Consider the following 23,150-nt stretch of genomic DNA (forward strand, 5'->3'; position numbering starts at 1 on the left):
AATCCTTCAGTGCAGCCTATTACAAATGCATGACACTCTGCGGAAATGAGACTGTGCACGCTTGCCAGGAGCCCTTACGGCAGATGCTCTCTCCCATTTACCGGGGCATTGCATCACCTCCTAGGCTGAACCATGTTTTTGCTGATATCTACAGATTCACTGAGATGTGTCAAAGCCCCCCCAGCAGAGACACTGAACTGCACAGCCTGCCACCGGGAGATTTACTGTCTCTTCAGTGTCCTGGGGGAACAGGCAGCACGCGTGTGTACATACATACACACACACGCACACGGCCCACACGCATGCGCGCACGGCCCAAGGGAGGTAAGTCCAGCCCCCAAGAGCGGGGCCATCCTTCTGCTGGATTTTTCCAGCCGGAGCATCTTGCCGGCTCTGATGTAATTTATGGAAATTGGTGTCTGACGTGGGGCTTTTTCTGTTACAACAGAGACCCCTCCTACTGGAGGAGGCCGAGCTGCAGTCAGGACAGGAGAAGAGAGGGAGAGAAAGAGCTGGGGAGCAGAGGGACACGGGGGGAGTGGAGAGGACAGAGGCACAGGGACACTTCAGAGATGGGTGAGTTCTAACTAAGAAAGCAGGAAGAAAAAGAGAGAAGGAGAGCTGTAGGAAAGGGAAAGGAGCTCAAAGACTGAGAGCCCGGGGAGAGCAAACACCAGGAAACAAGTTCAGGGAACATCCCGGCATACAAAGAAGGACCTGTTCTGTCTGAATTTTCACCATGAGCACAAGGAAGAACTGCCCTGTGCCACTGGGACAAGGAGACCGGGAGGAAAAGCAGATTGATGGTACTCCTGACCTGGAGCAAGAGGAGTGTGAAGTGGAGCTGAGGGACAAAGCTATTCTGCAACAGAAGAGGCGTCTTAAACAGGCCACCCAGTTTGTGCACAAGGACTCTGCTGACCTGCTGCCCCTGGACAGCTTGACCAGGCTTGGCACTTCCAAGGATCTGGTGAGTCCAGTGGGACCCCATTTGGGAGGGGGTCCTTCTAATAGCCTTCATCCCAGTTGGGAACTGCTGTCCATCTTTGTGAAAGGGACATGGGTTCAGTAAAGATGAAACTTCCCTTCAGCATCATCTAGGATCAGGTCAGGGTGAGGGGAAAGAATGTATCACCCATTTTTTTGCATCTATCTTCCTATGCATCCCCATGGGGATCAAACTCCTCGTAGAGGCAGGCAGACATGGACTGGGAGGACTCTTCAGGATCCAACTTTCCACTTATCTGACATATATGTTTCCATGTGGGATGTCTCTGAAAGCTACCTTGTATTCCTGCATGATCCATCTCAAAAGCAGACTCCTTCCTGGACTAAGCAGGGAGAAAAGTATAGCTAATGAAACTCTGAGAGGCTTATGTTTGACATTGTCACTTTTTTGTATGATTCTCTTTCCCCCCACTCTTTGGATTTCCAGAGAGTTGAGCACAGGGCAGAATGGCTAGCCAGGCATGCAGGCAGTTACAGTGGCCAGCACCCACGGGTGACAACTTTGGGGAGGGGGCACAGGAGTGAGGCCTGTGGGTGTCTCTTTGTGGAGCAGAAGGCATCAGGGAGGGGGTCTGTTCCAGGAGCCTGGGAAGTCTGTGGTCTGGAGGGACTTCCCCAAGGCTGGGAGCAGTTTTCCACAGGATCTCTTGCTGACTTAATTGCACGCATCTCCCCCTTACTCTGGCAGTTTTGCTGTCTAACTTCTCTCCACTGTGGAGTTTAACTGCTTAAGGATGCAGAGGTCTAAACCATTTTCCCAAAAGAGGTCCTGGGTCTGGCCAGTGATGGGAGCACAAACACTTACTCCAGCTGTGCCAGTGGGTGTCATAAAAGATCTTGACCCTTCCTGCAGCCCATGCTTCCCTCTGTATCCTTAGTCCACTGCAGCACCACCACAGGTGCTCATGCATGTGTTATATCCTCTGGTAGTTTCCTGGCTCCTGTGGCAGGCCCTACATCTGCTGGCAGCAAGGTGCTGCTGTGCACAAGGACACATATGTGCGGGACAGGCATGGTCCCGGGCACTGGGCCTGACTGGAAACTATCCTCCTTGCTAAAACCTTTGGGTACAGCAGCTCTGCAATGCGCAGACGGCGGGGTTAGTGCCACCTTCCCGTGCTGGCGTACCCTCCTGCTCCTGCCACCCTCTCCGCAGCTGCCTTGGCTGCTGCTGAGAGTCCCTGGCTCGGCAGGGTTAAGGGTCGTTCCTCAAAGTCACCCTGAGCTGTCGCTTCATGCTCTGCCTGTCCTTTACAGCCACACACAGAGCTGTCAGTAGAGACTGGTCAGAGCATCCCTCTGGCCCTGAACATTGGTGCTGGCTGAAGTACAAGAACGGAGTCATGCAGATGTCGTATTAGTGAGGAACAGGGCCTCTCCTCCCTGTGGGGAAGGAGGTCTGTCCGCACCAGAGCCTGGAGGGCCCTTTGCAGGCTGGCAGCACGGGCAGGCTAGCGTTGGCCCTTCATGCCCTGCAGCACTGCAGCTGAACTATCTCCTCAGCAGGGGATTGCCAGACATACCCCTGAGATCTTCCTTTTGCTTTTTGCTTTTGGCAGGGAGTGAGGAGGAACCACTTTTGAGCCTTTTAGTGGGTGTTTGATGAGCCCATCCACAAAGGCAGAGAGAAACATGTCTACCTGCTTTGCTTTGGAAATGACTCCTGTAATACCATGTCCCAAAATTACAGCTGAAGTGCCAGCCAGAGGCCTCTGTGAGAGTCCTGCACAGTACAGGTAGCAGTCTTGGCCTCCAGAGGCTGGCACTCTAATCAAGTGAGACATGCCTTGTCCAAATTGCTTGCCACGAGCAGCTCTCCTGGTCAAATTAACCATTCTAGGCAGGAGACTTCCTCACATGCAGATGGTGTTCAGTCACTGAAAACTACTGCATAGTTCATGTTTGGTCCATAACAAAATGGCTGAAACATTTTTATCATGGAGCTAGGGAGCAGTGAATAAAGCATATTTTCTGCCATGAAATTTTGAACTGGTGTTAGAAGGCACATGATGAAGTGTGGCACCTGTGCAAAGTTTGCGCACATAGTGCTATACCTGGGGTCAGTGAGGTAGCTGTGGTACCTCTGTTTCTGGTGTGCCTTGGAACAAGAGAAGAACCAGGCCTTAGATTTCCAAGAGCACTTCAGCAGTCCCTGAAACTTGATGTGCCACTGTGATATCACTGTGATGGTTTGGGGGCTTCAAATTAGAGCCCAAAATATGTGTTTGGGCACTCCTCCAGCCCCATGCAAAATTCCATCTGTTTCCTACATTGATCTGGCTCCCTCCTGGAGGACAGGAATGCAGGGCTGGAAACAAAGCAGCATCAGGAAGTTCTGGAGAGGTTGATCTTGGAGAAAATGTAAACCACCCGAGTTCTATAGCACTTACACTGGGAGGAAAGTTTAATTAATTCCCCAAAAAATGTCTGCATTGGGAGTGCCAGAGACTCCAGCTGTGGCAGCCCTACATGGCCTATTTTAGAGCAAGGACCCATGTAATTTAAAAAAACTACGTGTTTTCTTATATAGTCAAAGTCAGGCTTTCTGCCAGTCTTCTCTGTGTATTCTGTGTGTGCAGCTTATGCAATGCATCCAGCAGTGTCTGGGATTTGATGGGCCCACCACATCTCCAACAATGAGAAATTATACTTTTCAGTAAAGACCTCACATTTCCAGCTTTATAACAACTACAAGCATGACACCTTTTTTTTTTTTTTAATATAAACAAAAAACCAAACCCAAACCCAAGATAGCTGCATGAACTAAAGTATTCTGAAAGTACCAAGAAGCTCTGAAGATCTGGCTTCTCCCCTCCCAAAAGTCAAGATCCCCAGCTCATACTACTTCACTAATCATAGCAAGGCCTTGAGATTTCACGTTGGAAAGCCTGAACAAGATGGAACTGGGAATGTGTTCTGACCCTTCGAAGAGTCCTGAGAGGGCCTCCCTTCCAGCTGTTGGCCACAAGTCCCTTCAGGTCCTCCCTCACCATACTCTTCATCTCATTGTTTCTTACCAGCCCAAGAGAGACAATGGTCTCCATTTCTCTGTCTTACTGGTGAGACAGAAGACAGGGAGGACCCCAGGAGCCTGCTCTTGGATCAGATGCCTCCACAGTTCCAAAGCTCAGCTGCTGCCCATCCGTGTTCAGCCTCTTCCCAGACTGAGTGACAGGAAGGGGGCAGAGGTGGCAGCTGCAAAGGGTCTGCTCCTTCTGTGGGAAAGGCTGCAGGGAGAGGGAAAGGTCCTTTGCATGCCAGGTCACGGGAGGAGACAGGGGAGAGAACAGGATTTTGGAGACCTGCTGTCAGTTTCCTGCCCTATTCCCACGGCCCAGATGTTAGCTGGCAGCCAAACGGGCACTGTGCTCAGAGTATTTAGGGAGTGAAGTACAACAGCCAGCTGTGCTGTGGGCCTGCGCAGTAGCCCAGGGAAAGACAGGGAAACAGAGGCATGAGAGACTCGGCAAAGGGAAAAGCAGAAGAGAAGAAGAGCAACAGAAGAGCCAGTAACATCTCTCCTGCTCCAACCATCAGGCAAAACTAACAAGTCAGCGTGCTTCCAGTTGCAATTTGCACATTTTCCTGGCCTCAGCCCTTTGATCAAGCATAAAGCTAGTCTGAAGCACACACACTCTGTTGGATCAATAGATGGCAGGTCTGGTCTAATTCAGATGTTTGGCCTGTACATTGATAAGATCCTACATCAAACTGCTGCACCATCTGGAAGTTGCTTGCTTTTTTTTTTTTTTGAGAAAGACAATAGCAATGGTTTACGCTGTAGCACACTAGACCCATCAGATTCATTGTTTTCCTTCACATAGGCAGTTGTTACTGAGAACACTACTGTCAGCTCTGAGCAGCTGCTCTCCTGGAGAGGGGCCATGGGGCCAAGTACATGGAGAAAGGATGAAGCTACCTCCAACAGACCTCCTTCACTGATGATGCCTGTTGTTGTTCACTAGCTCTGCAGGGACTAGAGACACTGGGTCAACACTGGGCAAAAAACAGAGCATTAAGCTGATGATGAAGGGAGCTTTCTTTCCAAAGCAACACTTTCCTGTGCATGTATGCAATGTTGGAACAAGAAGTTTTTCACAGTTTTTCTTCCCTTTTGGTGCACCTCCCCTTCTTCTGCCTGGAAGAAAGGAGGTAGGAATGAAATAGGAATACAAGATACATGAAATATGAATGAGGTGATATATAAAATAATGGGAATAAAGTTTCTTCAGCTGTTGGCCTGGCTGATGGTGCTTCTTTCTAGCTGTGCACAACTAAGGGCTTCATAGATATACCCCCAATTAGGAAGGGAGTCAAAATAGTGTCACTTCTGATGGAGTGAAGCAGAGACAGACTCCAAAGAACAGAAGTTAGTTTTAGTTTCCTATGGAGGGGAAATTCCTCGCTTCACTACAAATAATTGCTTGTACACCTAAAATTTCTGGAGTCCTGCCTCCTTATCCACATGTACATCACACACATGGTGCATTCCCTATCCCCTCTCACATTAGAAAGTGTGACTGTGCCTGGCTGGATGTCAGCCAAGGTACTGCAGTACCTGAACAGGTATGAGACAGCCAAGTGTATGTTTAGATGAAGGAACAGATATGCGTGGGGAGAGCATGCATCAGGCATGTTCTTCTCCTCCAATAATTGCACCCCTGAGACCTGCCTGTCACAGATATCCCAACACTTTAACATCACCGTAAAGGCTACAGGAAAAATCTTGGTATTTAAAGGAAGTTTTGGGGGATAAGTATGCCTTTCATCAGGATGATTGGCTGAGTCAAGCATCTGCAATCTGCTTCCTTGGGCTAGCAAATGTCCTTGTCCTTAGCTCCATACTTAGCTGGGATTTCTCTTTCTTTGTGATGGAGACAGCAGCCACATAGTGTGGTCCAGAGGCGCCTCTTGGAAGGTAATCTGAACAAGCTGCGGGGCGAGACCAGAGTTCAGTCTGCACGGGTTCAATCTCCAGTGACAAAAGACCAGGATGAAAAGGTGGAAAAGGACAGGAAAAAAGAGACTTCATCTCTGCTAATACAGTGCCAGGTAAGGCAATAATGCAGTGGTGTTGACTTCACAGTGATGGCAAATGCTCAATGAGTCCCGGCTGCCCCATTCCCAAAGGCTATGCTAAGTTATTAATTACAAAGCCAGCTGCAGCCAGAGAGAGTAGATTTTCCACGTGGTCTCTCCTAGAGTTTGGATTCAGTTCTTCCAAGAGACAAGGGAAAGCCTTTCTGCCACATGCATTCTAGTTGTCCATATTTGAAGATAAATTACCTTAATCACATCTCCTTTGGAGGCCAGTTTTCCCATGATATGAGGTATTTCATATCTTCATACAGAAGCAAGGAATGTCTCCCTGTCACTTAAAGACAGGTCCCACTAGTTGATTTACACTTACTGGATCCAGTCTGGTCTGATTCCCTCAGGTGTCAAAGAACCTCCTAAGAAATTAACTAACTATGCTCTGAATTAGTGCTGTTGCATTTCTTGATGGAAGCAGCACTTTTTAGCTCCCTTTTTTTATCCTCCTATAGAGCAGAATGCACTCCTCCCTGGCCCCTGTAGGTAAGAAAGCACATACAAACACTGTTCCCCATGAAAGAAGGCTGCATGGTTAGAGCTGTTCAGTAATATGCAGATATGAGGCTCACCAAGATATAGACCTGGAAAAAAATCCATTTTAACGCTGTGTTAATTTCATTTACCTGTCCTAAAGAACATCTCACATATTAGAGTGTAATGTCTACACTTCTAGGAAAAACACATATACTATTGAAAATTCAGTTGGCACAATTAATTATCATACGAACACAGCCTTGTGCCAAGCTTCTGAAATGTTTGGATCGAGTGTCTCAGTACCAGGTAAAGCCACTGTCTGGTTTGTTTTCCAGTGTTTACTGTTGCCATTAGGCATTGCTCAGCCTGTGTTTTAGACTAATGCAGCTAGGTTAACATAATCATACTTGGGAAAACAGACTAGTAGGATGAATGGCTCTCAGTGTAATTTCTCCTAACAGCTGGAGTCTTTTTTTTAGCAAATGAAGGTGTTTCTTTTTCTTTAATCACCAGTCTGTATTGTTCTGTAAGAGGAAACTCAGTGATAAAGGGTGGGCTTTTGCCAGGCATGTACATCAAACAAGGACAGGCATGCGTAGGTATCATATCCCATGGGCAGTAGCTGACAGCGTTGGAGTCCACTTGTTCCCCTTTTCTGTTTCTAATGCACTGCATCCCAGCTGTCATGCACATTATATTTTCCTTCATGGAGGATGGATAATGAACATCACAGTCAAGGAAATGGGTCTAACACTGCACTTAACTCTCCCTGAGCTCAGTACCTTCTGCACAGGCATTTTTCTCTTTTTCTGCCCTTCTTAAGAGCCAGTCGCTGTCTGCCGCACTTAATCTTCTTACATTGAAGGAAGGGAAGCTCTGTCTTTCTTTTTAGACTCACTGCTTTTCATGTTCACAGCTGTGAACTTCAAAAAACCTTGTCTGTAAGTAACAGATCTATGCCAGGAAATAGCACTCAGGATGCCAGTTCATTTTAACCAGAGAGCCGAGCTGGTACCTTTCTGAGAACTGCTTGACTATTGTGCAGTTTTTATTAGAAATGGAACACGACCCCAGTGAAGTCTATTCTCTCTGACAGCAGCTCCCAAGAAAAGGTCATCTACCAACATAAAGCTTCCATTTACACTCAGGCAAGTATGCTGAAAATGTCAAAGTGGTAACAAATGCATCACCTCACTAGTAGCTGAACTTGACTAGGAAATAAAGCTGAATATATACAGACTTCAGTAATACAGGGAGATTCAGGCAATAAGTGTTTTCACTCTAACAGATTATAATTACCCCATGCCTAAGGCCTTTTTAAGTCTCAGAGATCACAGACAGACCCAGTCTATTATGATTATATTGCAAAGTCACTCACTCCTACTTACTTAGGTGGATTGCTCACATGGTACTTTAGCATAACTGCCCCTTTTTATGGCAGTTTTTGCAAAGCACTTTGGAAAGCTTGTCATGTCTGGTATCTGTGTGTTGTGAGGCTTGTCTCTCATTGACTTGGAAATAGATGCTGAAGGATTCCACTGCTGTCCAAAGCTGCTTTTCCTCTGTGCCAAAGCAACCTGGGATTAATCAACTTTGGTTGGTTAAAGCAGCTTCTTGACTTTGGAACTGACATTATTTCAGAAAATAAAGCTCTTTATAAATGGTGATCGTTACTGATTCCACTCCTCTCTTTCTCTTTTTTTGTAAATCCCCGTAATTGACTTTTAGATAATGACTAATGGTGACTGGTAGTAACAGGCTGAAAGTTCCAGGGCAGAGATGACTGTGGGTAACATGATGAAAAGTCCTCTTAGTCCAGGAAGGCTTGCTGTGCTCATCAGCTGCCTGTGTACTCCTTACCTAATCTGCATTTTATTTGTGGTATGCTGGACCAAGGGCTCTCCTCAGGCTCCTGGTGGGTTCTCTGGGAAAATGGTTAGTGGCATAATTGGAAGGTGGATAGCTTTTGTGAGGCTGCTGGAGCCAATAACTGTGCAGGGCTGTTTACCACTGAATGAGCTGAAATGCTTTCTATAGAATAATCACTGTCCTGTCATATCCTAGCAAGTTTCCAACTTACAACTTTCCCAGCCTGCTCTGAAACAAAAATCAAGAATCTGCCTAGTGATACAGTTTAGGTTTATTACCACAACTAACAGCTTATGCATCTTAGGTCTGCCTGCTCCCAAACTGCTCTCCATACTCCAGGTCTTCTGTTTCCAAAGAGCTGATACAATGCTTTTTCTGTAGCTGGGCAATGAACAGTTGGCTTCTGTGAGCCACAGGGATGGTTAGCTCTTTCCCAGTAGAATCCATGTCTGTTAATGAGGAACAGCTGATTCAGCTGGTCACTGCTGGCAGGTTGCAGTATGGGCAGATGTGGTAGCATACCTGACCTGACACTCATGGCTAATACACCTGCTTAGGTAGTGAGGAGGCACAGAGAAGCCTCTTCTATGAGGCGGCGCAGGACAGGGGATGAGGAGGCAGATGCTCAGCATGTATCTGCACTTTGTGCTTTATTTCGCCTCTCTGCTTAGTCTGGCCACAGTCCTTCCAGGCAGGGCCTATGAGTCAGTGAGGACCAGACAGCACAAATATTACTGAGCTCTAAAAGCAGAAGGGGAGGCATTTTGTCATAGAATCGCAGAATCACAGAATGGGTTGGGATGGAAGGGACCTTGAAGATCATCCAGTTCCAACCCCCCTGCCCTGGGCAGGGATACAGGACTGTCCTCTGGGTCCAGTCAGTTTCCAGGCTGTTTTCTCTTTAGAATCCTGGCCTTTGTAATACTAGCTTTTGCCACAAACAGCTGTTGTCATGAGGTAGGTGGGATTTCTCCAACTGGCCTCGGGGACCTCGATGGGCAGGCACTACTCTTGAGTCCTGAATGTTGAAACTTGACGTGCCAGGCAGTCTGGTGCCATGGTGGCAATGCTGCTTCTAGAGCAAGCAAAAGTATTGCCAAAGTCAGAAACTTCTAAATAGAGTGCATAGCAGCTCTTCCAGAACATTCTCTAGCACGCTCTCCCACTTGCTTAAAGCAGATTTGTGCGAAGAGGCATAAGGGCAAGAGAACGGGTGTGCATTTGGGGAGCAGGCAGCAGCATGGCTGGGTCTCCTGCCAGCTCTGTCATGTATAATCTGTATTACCATGGGATGACAGTTCAAGCTGCTCCACAGTGAAACAGGACTGCTCATTTGTGAAGGAGCTGGGGGAATATTATTGTATGAATGTGCAAAGAACTGCAAGGGGGTTTCTGGGCGCTGGCTTCTCTGTGGTCTGACTCTGTTTCATGAATCTCCCAGCTGGTATCATGTCAGTTAAATTCTCTGTTCTCCCAACCTGTGACTTCGTAGTTCTGTGGCAATTTCCATACCATCTGCTAAAGAACGGCCTTGGGTTGAATGTAGATATCAATGTGGCTGAGGCTGTGAGAAGCACATGATATAATGGGGAGGGCACAGTGCTGGCAGCCAGAATTTTGTGACATCTGTCTTGGCTTTGGCTTTCCTAAAGTATTTAGCACTATATGCCTCAATTGGCTGTTGTAAGAAGTCGCAAGTATTTGCAGTCACCCAGGACTGTTGATTAACTGGACATAATTCTTTATGAATAAGACATGCGTTTTTACATTAAACAATAAAGTGTATAATAACCAAATCGGGAGCTGTTGCAAATATGTATCTGTGCATATTTTCTGTGAAGACACTGCTTGAGCACTTCTCTCCTTGTTCCTGGATGAGGCCATACATGGTGAATGTTCTTCCTTCTAAAATCACTGATTTTATTTAAATATACACGTATACAGACTTCAGGTTTCCAGCATGTGCTGAGGTTGCCTTGAGTGCAGTTAGCACTCAAGCTACTATTGGTTTTGTGTCTGCAGCATGCCAGTATTTCTCACAGAAGGTGTTTTTTTCATTTCCTTTTATAAAAACTCACAAATGGCACAATTTTGAAAATGAAATCTTGAAAATACTGGATGTAGCTGTCTGTGATAATTAGCCTATGTAATAATCATAAACAGATTCAGTTAAGAAATCAGGAAACTGAGATAATTTACTTAACCCTACTGGTTCTGCACTGAGTCGCTGATGGTCATGCTGATCTGCTTAAGGTGTTCAAAGCATTTAATCTTGTCAGGAATGAACATTAGAGGAGCTGTGGTTGATCTGCTGCTGCTTCTGCACGGCTCATGGCACTGAGTGCTATAGTGGATTGAAAAGAAAGAATCACAGGAAAAATACAGATGATAGCAGGAGGAAAATGAGCCTCCCAAGAAGGAAACTCTGTGGTTGTTTTTGGATGTTGGTGCAAGACATAGCCTTGAAGAACTAGGCTGTCAAGAATGGGTATGGTTAAGTGCTATATGTAGGTGCAAGTCATATTTTGTAGATGGCAGTTACTCCATCTTTTCCAGTTCCTTTAATAAGTCCTGCTCCTCCTTTTTTTTTATGAGCATAACTCTTACTGATGTCCTTGATGACGCTATTTTTTCAGACCTCTCCCATATATGAGATCAGTTGTTTTCAGCACCTCTGTCCTGCTATTAAGGACCTCTGTGCAGAGGGGACACAAAATAGATGGCAACCACATCTCCTGTTCCCTTTCAAGTGCAAAGGGATGAAGAAATGAAGTGCGCAAGGCACTAGGGATTATTCCAGTAAGATCACGCAGAGGTGACTTGGGTGCAAGGCATCCAGTCTCTCCCTTTGCTAGATGACATCAGCTGTGAATATTGTAATTGTAGTGTTCATGTCATATTTCCTTAAAGAGATGTCTAGGAACTTAATGTAAGGCCCACACAAAATAGACACCTCTTGATTAGGTTGTCTCTTGGATTCAGGAGTCATTTGTATGTGCCAGTTATCTTGGGAACTGCCTTAAATTCAAGCTCTTCTCAGGGATGCTTGTCCTGTGTGCTCCTGCTTCTCCCACAGACTTCCCTCTTTGGAACCTGTTCAACTGAGAACAGACTTCCAGCCCTGGAACATTGTTCCCTGTGACAGCAGAAGAAATGGAGAATGGAAACCTACAAAGACTGTAGCACATGCTTATATTCCTTCAGAAGCATTTGTCATATCAATTATTGCTCTGCTAATAAAGTCCATGTGGGTTTTTGGAACAAATTCAGTAGTTATTCATCTCTTGACTGGAATACTACTAAGTTAAAGTTGCTAACGACAGATAAGTGTCCAGGCAATCAAATAAAAATTAAAGAAGCCAAATTCAAAAAGAAACCTTTGACAGAGGTTTTCAGAGCACTTGGGGAGACCACCATTGTCTTGGATGAGTCTTCTGCCTACTGCCTAAAACACCACATCTTTGGCTGTGTTGTTAAGGAATGTCTAAGGGATTGTCACACTGTTGGGGGAGGGGGTATGCCAATTTTGAGCCCACAATAATTATCTGTTGTTGTTTTTTTCAGTGCCGAGGGCAGGTATTGAAAGCAACTGTTGACACTGGGTGTCTACCAAATCTCATCTCCAAGAGCTGCTTAAACCAGCTGGGGTAAGTCATTGCACAATAGAAAAGGAGGGTTGGGTGAAGGAAAACCTATTGCAAGAACCTAGGCACTCTTGATTCCCAGCCCCAGTGATAATTACTAGCAGATTTGCATGTGCACATAGCTGTTTAGCAGAAGATGCAGAGGGTGGGCTACAGGTCAAGACATCAGGAGCTCTGGAAAAATTGTGTGCAGACCCCAGACTAGGAGGCAGAGCTGTGTCATTCTGTCTGTGTGTACTGTCAGGCAAAGCTGCCCAGCTGATATTTAGCCTCAGCAGTGAGGAACACAAATGGATAGCACTGTGTGGTTTTGCTTGTGGAATCTGCCTCCAGACATGCTGTATAAAAGAGATTCCTTCATTCTTCCTCTTGTGGGTGTGTTCCCAATGAGACCAAGAAGTACTGTGCCATCAGTGAGAAGTCCTGTTTTTCTTCCTCTTCCCCCACTTGAGGCAATAACACCTCTTGTGTCCCACAGGCTGGAAGAAGTATCTGCCATGGACTGTGGAGACTTCTCTCTTCCCATCCCCAGTGTTGTTGGCCGAGTAGAACATATGGAGTTGCAATTTGGCCAGGAGACAGTGCTGTGTTCAGCACTGGTTGTAGGTGAGAGTGCCAGCCCCTCCTCGCCCCCAGTTTTTCTGCATCCCTCTTGCCCTGCGAAGGGCATTTGAAAGGATCTCTGGGAAAGTGTAACATGGTGGGAGGTTGGTGATGTGGTCACCTCTGCTGATGGCTGAGACCGTGATGTGCGGTGAATATCCTCAGTGTAACCAAAGGCAAAGGGCATAGGAAGAGTACAGAGAAGACAGAAGACGTTGAAAGTGGGGAGAAATAAGGGGATTTTTGGTCTTAACATAGGATGTGGAAAATTCACATTGTCTTTTAAAATGGACCTTTCTTAAAATTATCCAGACTGCTTGATTAGTCTTTTGGTGCCTTTTGTTCTCCTATTGAGTGGGCACTTGTGTCTTTGGCTGGATGAAAGCCATCAGATAAATGGACAGAGAGTATAGCTTATTCTTCAGTGTTTCTCTGTGTATTATCTGCCTCCGCCAGGGAGATCCCTGGGAGAACCTGGTAGCCTCAGAGTGCTGAGTCTCCCTTGGTGTCCTGAGGCAGGACCTTTTGAACGAAGGAGCTGTAGGAAACAAGGTCAAGTCAGCAGGCACTGAAGCACACCCAGAAAGCAACAGAAAGGCTGCATGTTCTGCATTTACATCAAGCTGTGCACATGCTAAAAACAACTTAGTAATCTTTTTTTCCCCTGTTCTTTCGCCCTATTAGTCTTCCAGCTTTATCTTCTTGCCTTTATCTGTCTCCTCATCTTTGATGAGTACTGTTCATCTTCAAGGCCTCCCTTGTTCCCTCTTCTCATGTCCATTCTTCCCACTTTTCCTGGTCATCTAGAAAGAGCTTCCTCCTCTTCCACATTCCAGCTCACTCTTCTTCCCTGGTTTCCCTTCTGCTTGTTCTTGTCCTTCATGGAGAGTCTGTATTAGTACCAGCACAGGTGAATTTAACCCAGTAGCACCTATCCATTTTGCTGGGAGGTGGAAACGGCTGCCTGGAAGGAGCAGAAGCGATAAATCTGTGCCTTACATCTCCCTGTGTACACAGTGCTCTTGCTTATGTGGTTATAAATAAATTATAAAATACAGCCACTGGTTACAGGGCAAGCAGGCATCCAGGAGACATAGAAAGTGTTCATGATGTTACTGGTTGCTGCTGAATCCTGAAGATTCCAGGACCTGGGGATTCCTCCTTCCCTGCCACTGAAGTCCAGATGGATGACTCTAAGACCCAGGAGGTTGCTCTCGCCCACTTCAATGTATGTTCTTAGTAGCGGGTACATATATTCCGGAGAGGCACATACTGAGAGCATACAGACAAGGTCAGCCACACAGATTACCACACACAGAGCAGTGCCTTTACCAGCACTCACATGAGCACCAGCACAGACAGCCCCGTCTTCGTCCTCCTCTCTGGCTGAGCAGGATTGAAGTTCACTAGCAGAAGTTTGTACATCCTCAGCCTCTAGGTTCACAAGCTCACTCATATTCACACAGTCTTCAGGTAACAGCACTGCTTCTAGGTCTGTCTTATATCCATGTTTGGACTCTGGGCACCTTACCCAGCCACTGAGCCAGGTGCTGAGTCTTTCCCAATGCAGGTTTCCTCCTACTTACTGGCTAAATCAGGTTGAAGTTTGCTAGCTAACTATGTATACAAACCCAAAAGCATATAGGATTAAATTCACTGAGGAAATGTAAACACAACCAAGTCTCTCTAGTTAGTGGCATTTAGACCTCTGACACATATACCCTGTTCTCGGCAGTTGCTGGCTTTTAAACCTGAGGCCCCTGTGACACTGCTCAGAACTGGTACCCAGAGCTCTCTTGTATCCTAATCTGTCCAGTTGCTGGCACCTAGACCTACAAGCTCTGTGACCCATAGTACTTGTCCAGTTACTGGAACTTAGACCTTGCAGCACACGTTGCAGTCCCTCCAGTTGCTGGCACCCAGGTATGTAAGTCCAATGTCCTGTGCTCACTTTCCCAGTTACTGGCACCCAGACTTCTCCTGCACACGGGTCTCTCTAGTTGCTGGCACCTATGAGCTACATCCCCTTCTCCAGTTGCTGATAGAGACCTATGAGCCCTATGGCCTGTGGTCCCTTCAGTTACTGGCACCTCTCTTGCATGCCAGTCCCTCTTGTTGCTGACATCTAGAGCTATTTGCCCTTTAACTCATGGTATCTTCACTTGCTGACACTTAAGGCTTGCAGCAGTCATATGTAGGATAGACAGGTTACACAGAAAACAATTACTTACCAAAATTATTTAGTAAGATCAGATAGATTGCAGCCATCAGGCACAGGGTTTGGTCAGACAAGTGAACTCACCAACAGCTTGCCTGCACGTGATTGGCCCCCTTAACCCCTCTCCTCTCCATTTTTCCATGCTTGTTCTTCCCTGATCCACCCTCCTGCTTGTCTCCTCCTGCCTTTGGCCCTTCCCCTACACAGCCCATAGTAAGTCTTACATGATCCCACAAGCCCCTTCTGGTATCTCATAGTAAGTTTCAAACAATGCAAGAAACCCCCACAAATATCTCATAATACTCACGATAATCACAGTTCCTTCCCCTTATCAGCTACAGAGTTAATTTTGACCCTCTTCAGGGCTGTGCCTAAGTAGCTCCTTTAATGACTCATCAGTCAGTGGCAGAAGAGAGCTGGTCTTTGTTACTGTCACTTTTACCACCTGCTTGTTAATGTTCGTGTGTTTAATTCATCACTTTCCTTGTTATTTGTTATTCACTTTACACTGAACAGACCATAACCATCTAACTTTATGAACCAGATGCTCTCATATTCCACATCCTCTTACAGGAGAGACACACTTTCTTTAGAGGGGCAGTATATGCAGTTTTAAGCCTGATCAGTCTCCTCTCTCTTCTCAGATGATGAAATGATGGAATTTTGCATTGGTCTCCAGACACTGTTGTCTCTCAAGGTAAGGAACAGGTTCTTGCTTATTGCAGGGCTCCTCTCAAGAAGTTCTCCAAGCTTTGGCTGCTGTAAGCATCAAAAATACTTCAGGTCTTCCCGGGTGCCACTTGCAATGCCCCTGGCTGGCTGCAGTATGCTCCGAGTCACCGACTCCTTTCCAGTCCTTATGGGTTTTAAGAAGGGAATCACCCAATAGGATACTATCACATCTCCCATTCTTTGTATTCCTCACCATACAAGTTGCAAACGGGAAGAGAAAAATGAAGAGGGGATAAGGCAAGGCACACTGTGTCATGAGTTATATCTGTGTTGCCTTTAGAAGGCAGATGTGAACAAGCTCTGCCCTTGCTTTGAGCCAAAGGAGGCTGTATGATTCAGTGTCCAACACTAGCTGGACATGAGTGGAAAGAGTCATTTCCTTTTGTCAGTCTGCTCAGGGTTAGTGCTCTGCTGAGCCTGATTCCTGAGTGGCTCAAAATATATGGCTGCAGCAAGCTTGTGCCTGCCTGTAAAGTATTTGTAGCTGCATGTTGGATGCATAAAGCAGGAAAAGCATTGGGCTGAATGGCTGAGTGATGTGAGGACATCACCTCAGAGGGAGTCATAGGAAGAAGGGAGGGGAATGGCCCTGTGGAGGGTTTGGAGAAGAATCCACTGAAGGTAATAGGAAGAAGGAGGCAGAATGGGGGACAGGAAGGAGAACTGTAAGGTCTCTGTGAATCCAGAGTGGGGCTGTTTGATGGTTATACAGGTTTTCCCCATAGACATAATGAGATTTACTATCTGGACTGTCCAGCAAGTAACTGGCTCTCCCCTTCTTTAGTGTTGCATCGACCTGGAGGAAGGAGTCCTGAGATTTAAAGCACTGAGTCAAGAGCTGCCTTTCCTACATGCCTCTGAAGAGCCTGGTCAGTGACTGACTGCATTCCCCATGTCTGGGGCTGAGGAGACTTGCTGCCACGAGAGAGAGACGAGGGTGAGGCTCACATGCTCCTAACCTCGCGGAGTTCTAGGCTGAGGCGTTCACTGAGGAGTGAGAAAAAGGCAAAAGGGTGCTGGCAGCTGTTGTTGCTGGGAGTGCCTCACCTTGAGAGACATCCCTCCTTTCAGCGGACCCTCTTGCTTAGCCCCATGTGCTGAGTGAGCATTTTGCTCTTGTTTTTCTATCTGTCCCTAGTCACCCCAATTTCTGCTTCTGTACTAAATTCACCCTATGCTTTTAATGACTTATTTTTATAATACCCTCTGTTCGTGAGACAAGAGGGTCTTTGTGAACAATCTCCAGTTGTTCTGTGGACAGGAGGACAGTGCTTTCTCCAAAAGCCTCCAAAGAGTGCCATGAATGTTTCCCTTCTCTTTCCCTTGATGTGAGCAGACTCCATTCCTGTTTCTTTGTGGGAAAGGCTCTGTGGCCAGTCCCCTCACCTGTATTCTGGGAAGCTGGATTTTGTTACTTTTTGCTGGCTCAGATCAGAAGTATTTTATTGGAAAACAATTGCAGCAAGAACACTTTTAGTGTTCTTAATTCTAAGAAAACTTTGCAGAAATGTTGAGGGTAAATGCTTAGAGTACTGTGGACACTCACAGGGGCGTGGGCTTTGCCACTGCATCCTTGGCCACTGAGCTATAGTATATGAATGGCAATGCTTATCATCTTTTGGTGATATACATAGTAACCAGATTTGCACACCCTGTTCTTCTGACCAGGCCTCTCCTCTCTGCACTCCAGCTTCTAGAGCTACAATTCCTATCACCTCTGCTGAATCATCAGAGATACTGCCACTCAGTTTAAATGCCGCGATGAATTACAGCATGCAGAGTCTTCTGCTCTGTCAGATCCTTTCTTTCAACTTGAAATCTAGTGATTGGACACAGATACATCATCAGCCTCAAGTCCCGACATCTCACAGCCCATCAACTTTGCTACTCCTGCATGAAACAAGAACTAGACTTCCTTGCAGTATCAGCTCAGGTCAGAGAACTGTGAACTCATCTGGGATGACCAGGGTGATTATTAAATCACTTAACTGTTGGGGTTTTTAATTTTATTTTTTTATTATTTGCATGATGCTAAAGCATGATAAATACATAGTCTATTCTTTACTAGCTCTAGGAAAGATGCATCAGCTCAGGGCTTGTTCCATGTGTCATGACTACTGATTCACTATCCAAACTCAGCACAGTGTCCCTTTGTCCACCCTTAGAATGTCATGACATCCCCATTTTGCCTGTCTTCCTGGGTTAAACACTACCGGCTCTCTTCCTTTTTTAATCAAACGACTCAACGCTTCTGTTGTGCTTCTCAAATAACTTGTGTATGCATTTTTGGTTGGTTGGTTGGTTTTTGTTTGTTTTTGTTTTTGTTTTTTTTTTTTTTCCTGTTAGTTCTTTCCTAAATCAGATGCTGTATGGTGTAGTTTAGCACATGCTAAGGACAGCAGAGTACAGCCTGGCTGATATGATTTGGTATGCACTTATTGTGTTAGCTGGTGTGACTGACATCTGTTCCTCCTACAGGCAGCATCAGGCTAGTGACTTACTGTTAGTCATCATATCTTACAGCTTCTGATCTCTTCCTTGGCTTCTTTGCCATTTTTCTACTTGTGCATCTAATTATTTCTGGCTACATTAACTTCTTTCCATGAATCTCCTGAATGACACCAACAGTTCTCTCATTTATGTTACAACCCATGTCTACCCAATGAGCCTGTCTTCCAAAGTACCAGTAATTCCCCTGGATTTGTATCACTTGCATGTCTGACTGGCTTCTCAAACCCAGGGGTCTTTAATGACAGTTCAGACTTGTACTAAACCATCCTGTGTGTCAGCTGGAATCTGTGTGTTACCTGGATCAACTCTGCTGAAAAAAATCTTGCTTGTGATAGATGAAACATCTGTTCCTATGTGCAGCAACTTGCTTAGTTTCCAAATATCATTGCCCTCTAAAAGTGGCATGTAAAACAATGGCAAATAATCTGCTAAAGCTGACAGATACCACGTCTGTTACATCTCTTATTATACATTAACTTTTATGAACTATTAAAAAAAAAAAAAAAGACAAACCCTAAACCCTAATCCTAAACATTAAAGCTAATGGTAGCCCTAACCTAAACCCTAAATCTAACAGCTGAAGCTAACCTTAACTCCCTAAACCTAACTGTAATGCTAACTCTATCATTAACCCTAACACTAAAACAAACCTCTAACCGTACCACTAAGCCTAACCCCTAAACTGTAAACCTAACCCCAACCCTAAACCCCAATGCTGACCCTAACTTTAGCCCATAAACCCTAAGCATAATCCTTAAACCTAACCCCCTAACCTTTAACCTAATCACCTGCCCGTAAATCTAACCCCCTAATTCTAAACCAAAAACCCTAGCCATAACCCTATCTGAAATTCTTAAATCTAACCCTAACCCCCAACTCTATCCCTCAGAGCTAACCCTTAATGTAACCCCAACCTTACCCTAAACTAAACCTAACCCTAATCCCTAATACAAAACCTAACCACAAAACCTAACACTAAACCTTAGCACTAACTCTAACCCCTAACCACTAATCATAACCCTTGGTCCCTAACCCAACTCCCTAAATCTAACCATCTAACTCTAACTCACTAATTCTAACCCCTTAAACCTAATTCCAAAACCTAACCCTCACCCTAATCATGTTAAATCTAACTCCTAATACTAAACCCTAATGCTAAACAGTAATCCCAAATTTAACCCTATCCCTAACCCCAACCCTAACTATATCCCTAACCCCTAATCCTAACCCCTAGCCCCTAAATCTAAATCCTAACCCCTAACCCCCAAACCTAATCCTAATCCTAAAATTAATGCTAACTCTAATCTCTAACCTTGAACTCTGACCCTAACCCCCTAACCCTATTTCTAGCTCCTGACCAGAACTGTAAAACCTAATCCCTAACCCTAACTCTAATCATATCACTAACTGTAACCCTATCCCTAACCCCAAACCCTTAACCATATAACTCAACATAATCCCTAACTCTAAACATATTCTTAACCTTACACCTAACCCCATACCTAACCCAAACCCTAATCCCCTCTGATGGCTTTTGCCCCTGTCCACAAGTGGCCCTGCTTCTCTCCAGAGTGCTCCAAAGCTTTAGCCAGACTTTGCATAAGCCTGCAAGGTGCTCTGCTGCCTTCCATAGCACCCCGGGGCTTTTGCCGGGCTTTGCTGGTGCCCAGGCAGGTTTCTGCTGTCTTCCAGAGTGTCTGACAGCTTCTGCTGGACTTTGCTGGTGCCAAGGAAAGGCGAGGGCCACCAACTGCTTTCAATCCTTGTCACTTCTGTGGGGGAGCCCTAGGTGGCAGGTGTGTGATTTGGAGCTGGGCTCTGGTGAGGGGGCAGGTGAGGGTTAGGGGGCAGAGCAAGCTCTGAGCCCCAGTGTTGGTGGGGCTGTGAAGGGGCTGCCAAGGGAAGGTGAGGGCCACCAACAGCTTTCAGTCCTGGCCACTTCTGTGCCAGCCATGCCTGGTGAGTGTCCATTTTGGAGCTGGGCACTGGCTAGGGTGAAGGTGTAGGTGAGTAGGAGCCTTCCTGAACTCAGACTGAAGCCAACAGGAATCTTTCCATTTATTTAAAGGGTGCTGGATGGGATCCTCCAGAAATTCGGCATGACTTTGAGTTGAAAATTCTATTTTGACTTGTGCCTGTCACTTACAGCCCTGCAGATACTTGCAGACCAACTGCTGCTGGAATTCACCAGATGCTGTTCTTAAATGTCAGTCGGGATAATTCTGCTTTTGCTCACCTTCAGAACATCCTCCAGTCCTTCTGAAGCCTTTCTGTGATACACATGCCTCATTTTTCAAATCACCAATAGTCAGGTTCCTCTGCAAATTGATGTGCTACAGTAGATGAAAATTACCAGCCCCATCTGTCCCTCTCTGCATAAATGAATACCTTATCTTCCTCCTCTTTACCTTCCCCCAAGTGACTCATTCATTCTTCCACACTGGTAAGTGACAAATTTGCTTCTTCCAGGAGGAATTCTTTCCTTTTTAGATAATCCTTTGAATGCTTACCTGTACCCTGGTTGCTAATACGATCTCACTTTGTGCCACTATCTTGCCAGCCTTTCCTCTTTGTTAACAATTGCATGCATAAATGTAGACTGTGCCATTTGTCATCACAAAGAGGATGTTTCCAAGCAAGCACTACATTAGCATGTGAGAGCTCTTCTTTTCAGCTCTGAAATCAGCTCCAGAAAAGACATGCTTTTCACTTTCCTCCTGTCAATGTCAGTTGAACATGCAGGTTCACATACCAAAGGTCTTTTCCACCATTGAGGAATCTGTTGCCAACAGTTATCCTGGAGCCTCCCCATTAAGCTTTGTTGCAGGCAGAGCTTACAGAAAAAAAAATGTATACAGCTAAATGAGAACTGCAGTTCATAACGCCCTGTCTGCCAACCCACTTCAATTCCTTCCCTAAATCACAGTCTAATCCTACAGTGTCAGTACCTGGTTTTCTCATCATCAAACAGAACTCCTGGTGCATTTCCATCTCCCAAAGTTCCTTGCCATTAAATGGCACACTGTTACTGACCGTAACACATTTACTCAGAATTCTTGCCCAAACTGGTGTTTTCTCCAAAGACCAGCATTTTTGTGTCATTACAGGGGAATCCCAGCTTCCACTGTGAAAGGAAGGAATCTTAGAAGATGTGATTAGAAAACAGGACTGACATCTCAAAGAAATAAACTCAACCCCATCTACAAACACAGTAATTTTAAAAAGTCCTATGTTAGGGAGCCCAGTAATTTTTAAGGCTGAAGAATGTCTCTATTGTAGTTTCTTTTGGAAAAGCCTGTTATACAGATGCACTTCTCTACCCCCAATTCCAGACATCTCTATTGCTTTTGGGGGACAAGGGGAAGGAAGGAGCTATCTCAAGGTCTTTTTCCCTGGAGATCAAAAAATGATAATACTTTCATATGGAAAGTTGAAATTTAGTACAAACTGCCACCTCAGAGGAGGACATAGGCGCATCCTGTATGTGCCCAACACTGGCTTCCTCATGATGAGGCCCATCCCTTCAATATAAACAGAATGTTATTTTAGGGATAACCTTTCTGAACCACCGTGGTGGTCAGGTCCTACTAGGGCCACTTTCCAGTAGAGTGGCTATGACAGCTGTGAAACAGTCTGCAGGGAAGTGTCTGTCACAGCAAGTCTCTGGAGCAGAGAAGCGTTACGTGGCAGGTGTGAGATACGTACGGCTGAACCCGCCCAGGGATGCGGAGATGGACCTCCGAGGGCCCTTCCAAGGCCTATGTGCAAGAGATAACCGTGTCCCAAGAACACGCACTCTGCTGAAGCCATTATCAGGGCCATTTTCAGGAGCTTGGGGTCATGTGGTTTTAAATGGCATGGGCACTCCAGCCACCCATATTCCCAGAGGCCTGCTCTTTATTTCACTAGTGGGCGAGTTATGGAACTAAAGACCACTGAGCCACCTACAAATGCTTGCAGTCAGTGTCAGTCCTCCCTTCAAGAGGCTCCTCTGGCAAATTCCAGGATATATACCTAAAGAGTTACAGAAAAAAATTACATTCAGCGGTCATAGAAGTGAGGCCAGGGCATTTATTGTCTCAGGAAAATAAAGCAACCGCCTCCTTCCTTGCAGGTAAATTGAGTGTCACAACCAAAGCCATGAATCATTTATCTGCAAATGCCCCCAGTGCCTGCAAATGCTGTTAGACGCCTCACTTGCTGTGTGCTGGCACCAAGACATACGAATGCATCCTGCAAAACCTGTCCTGTTGAAAACCTTCCTGGCACCAGTGGGTACACCAACCTGCTACAGAGTAAGATGCATCAAACCTTTTCTGCTGCATGGAACAGAACAACTTCTGGTTGCCCTGTCCAACATTTGCATTGGTTTTGACCCATTTTCTTTTAAAGATGATTCTTGGGAAAATGTCATCTCTCCCCAGTTAACCCTTTCCTGTTTCTTCCCAACAATTAACAGTCCAACAGTGAATCAATTTGACCTTCCTTCCCTGGAAGTCATTTGACCTCTATGGCAAAGTTTGTTTTGCATAAAACAGTTTGTCATACAACCATTTGTATCCCCCTCGTGCTTGTGTTGCTAATAAAGGTTTATATTTGGCATGGATGGACAGCATTGAGTTGTGTTCTGTTCTGAGTGCAGACAATCCTGTTTTCCTGTTAGGCCTCGAGAAGAAGTTACAATATGGCAGCAACGCAACAGCCTGTAAGACTCAGCTGCCAGGTTAGCTCAGCCTGGCCCAACTCTCAGGCAAATCAAATGCTTCAGGCAATTGCTGCAGGAAACTCTGGGGTCCCAGCAGTGGACCAAGGGAGTAGTACTTCTTTGAAGAACACCTGCCCCACCAAACCCAAACAACATCGACTGGGGCCATGGCAGGCACAAGTGGTGGCAGGACTCCATCTGTTTTTGTCAAAGCACACACAGCAGGAAAGCCCATCATGTGTGCAACAGTACACATGCCAGGTTGCCTGAGCCATGGTTGAAAACTCAGGCA

The 23,150-nt window shown here is 45.8% G+C and overlaps 1 protein-coding gene across 4 annotated transcripts; it reads left to right on the forward strand.

Annotated features, from left to right (window-relative positions):
• The first annotated feature begins 402 nt into the window (after positions 1-402).
• On the forward strand, positions 403-22,763 carry NRIP2 (nuclear receptor interacting protein 2). Of its 4 annotated transcripts, none has more exons than XM_032984093.2 (8): positions 403-970; positions 5,890-6,060; positions 12,010-12,092; positions 12,568-12,695; positions 15,555-15,607; positions 16,427-16,579; positions 17,311-17,575; positions 22,268-22,763. In XM_032984093.2, the coding sequence occupies exons 1-6, from the start codon at positions 740-742 to the stop codon at positions 16,517-16,519; spliced, it is 759 nt and encodes a 252-aa protein (XP_032839984.1). In that variant the 5' UTR covers positions 403-739; the 3' UTR covers positions 16,520-16,579; positions 17,311-17,575; positions 22,268-22,763. The 4 variants fall into 4 exon arrangements, with proteins under 4 accessions (XP_032839984.1, XP_032839987.1, XP_032839992.1 ...); XM_032984096.2 differs by having other exon boundaries at positions 17,333-17,575; XM_032984101.2 differs by lacking the exon at positions 17,311-17,575 and having other exon boundaries at positions 22,268-22,355.
• Positions 22,764-23,150: the final 387 nt, after the last annotated feature.

This window comes from Tyto alba, unplaced genomic scaffold (assembly GCF_018691265.1).
Source record: "Tyto alba isolate M040663 unplaced genomic scaffold, T.alba_DEE_v4.0 Super-Scaffold_21, whole genome shotgun sequence".
Lineage (NCBI taxonomy): Eukaryota > Metazoa > Chordata > Aves > Strigiformes > Tytonidae > Tyto > Tyto alba.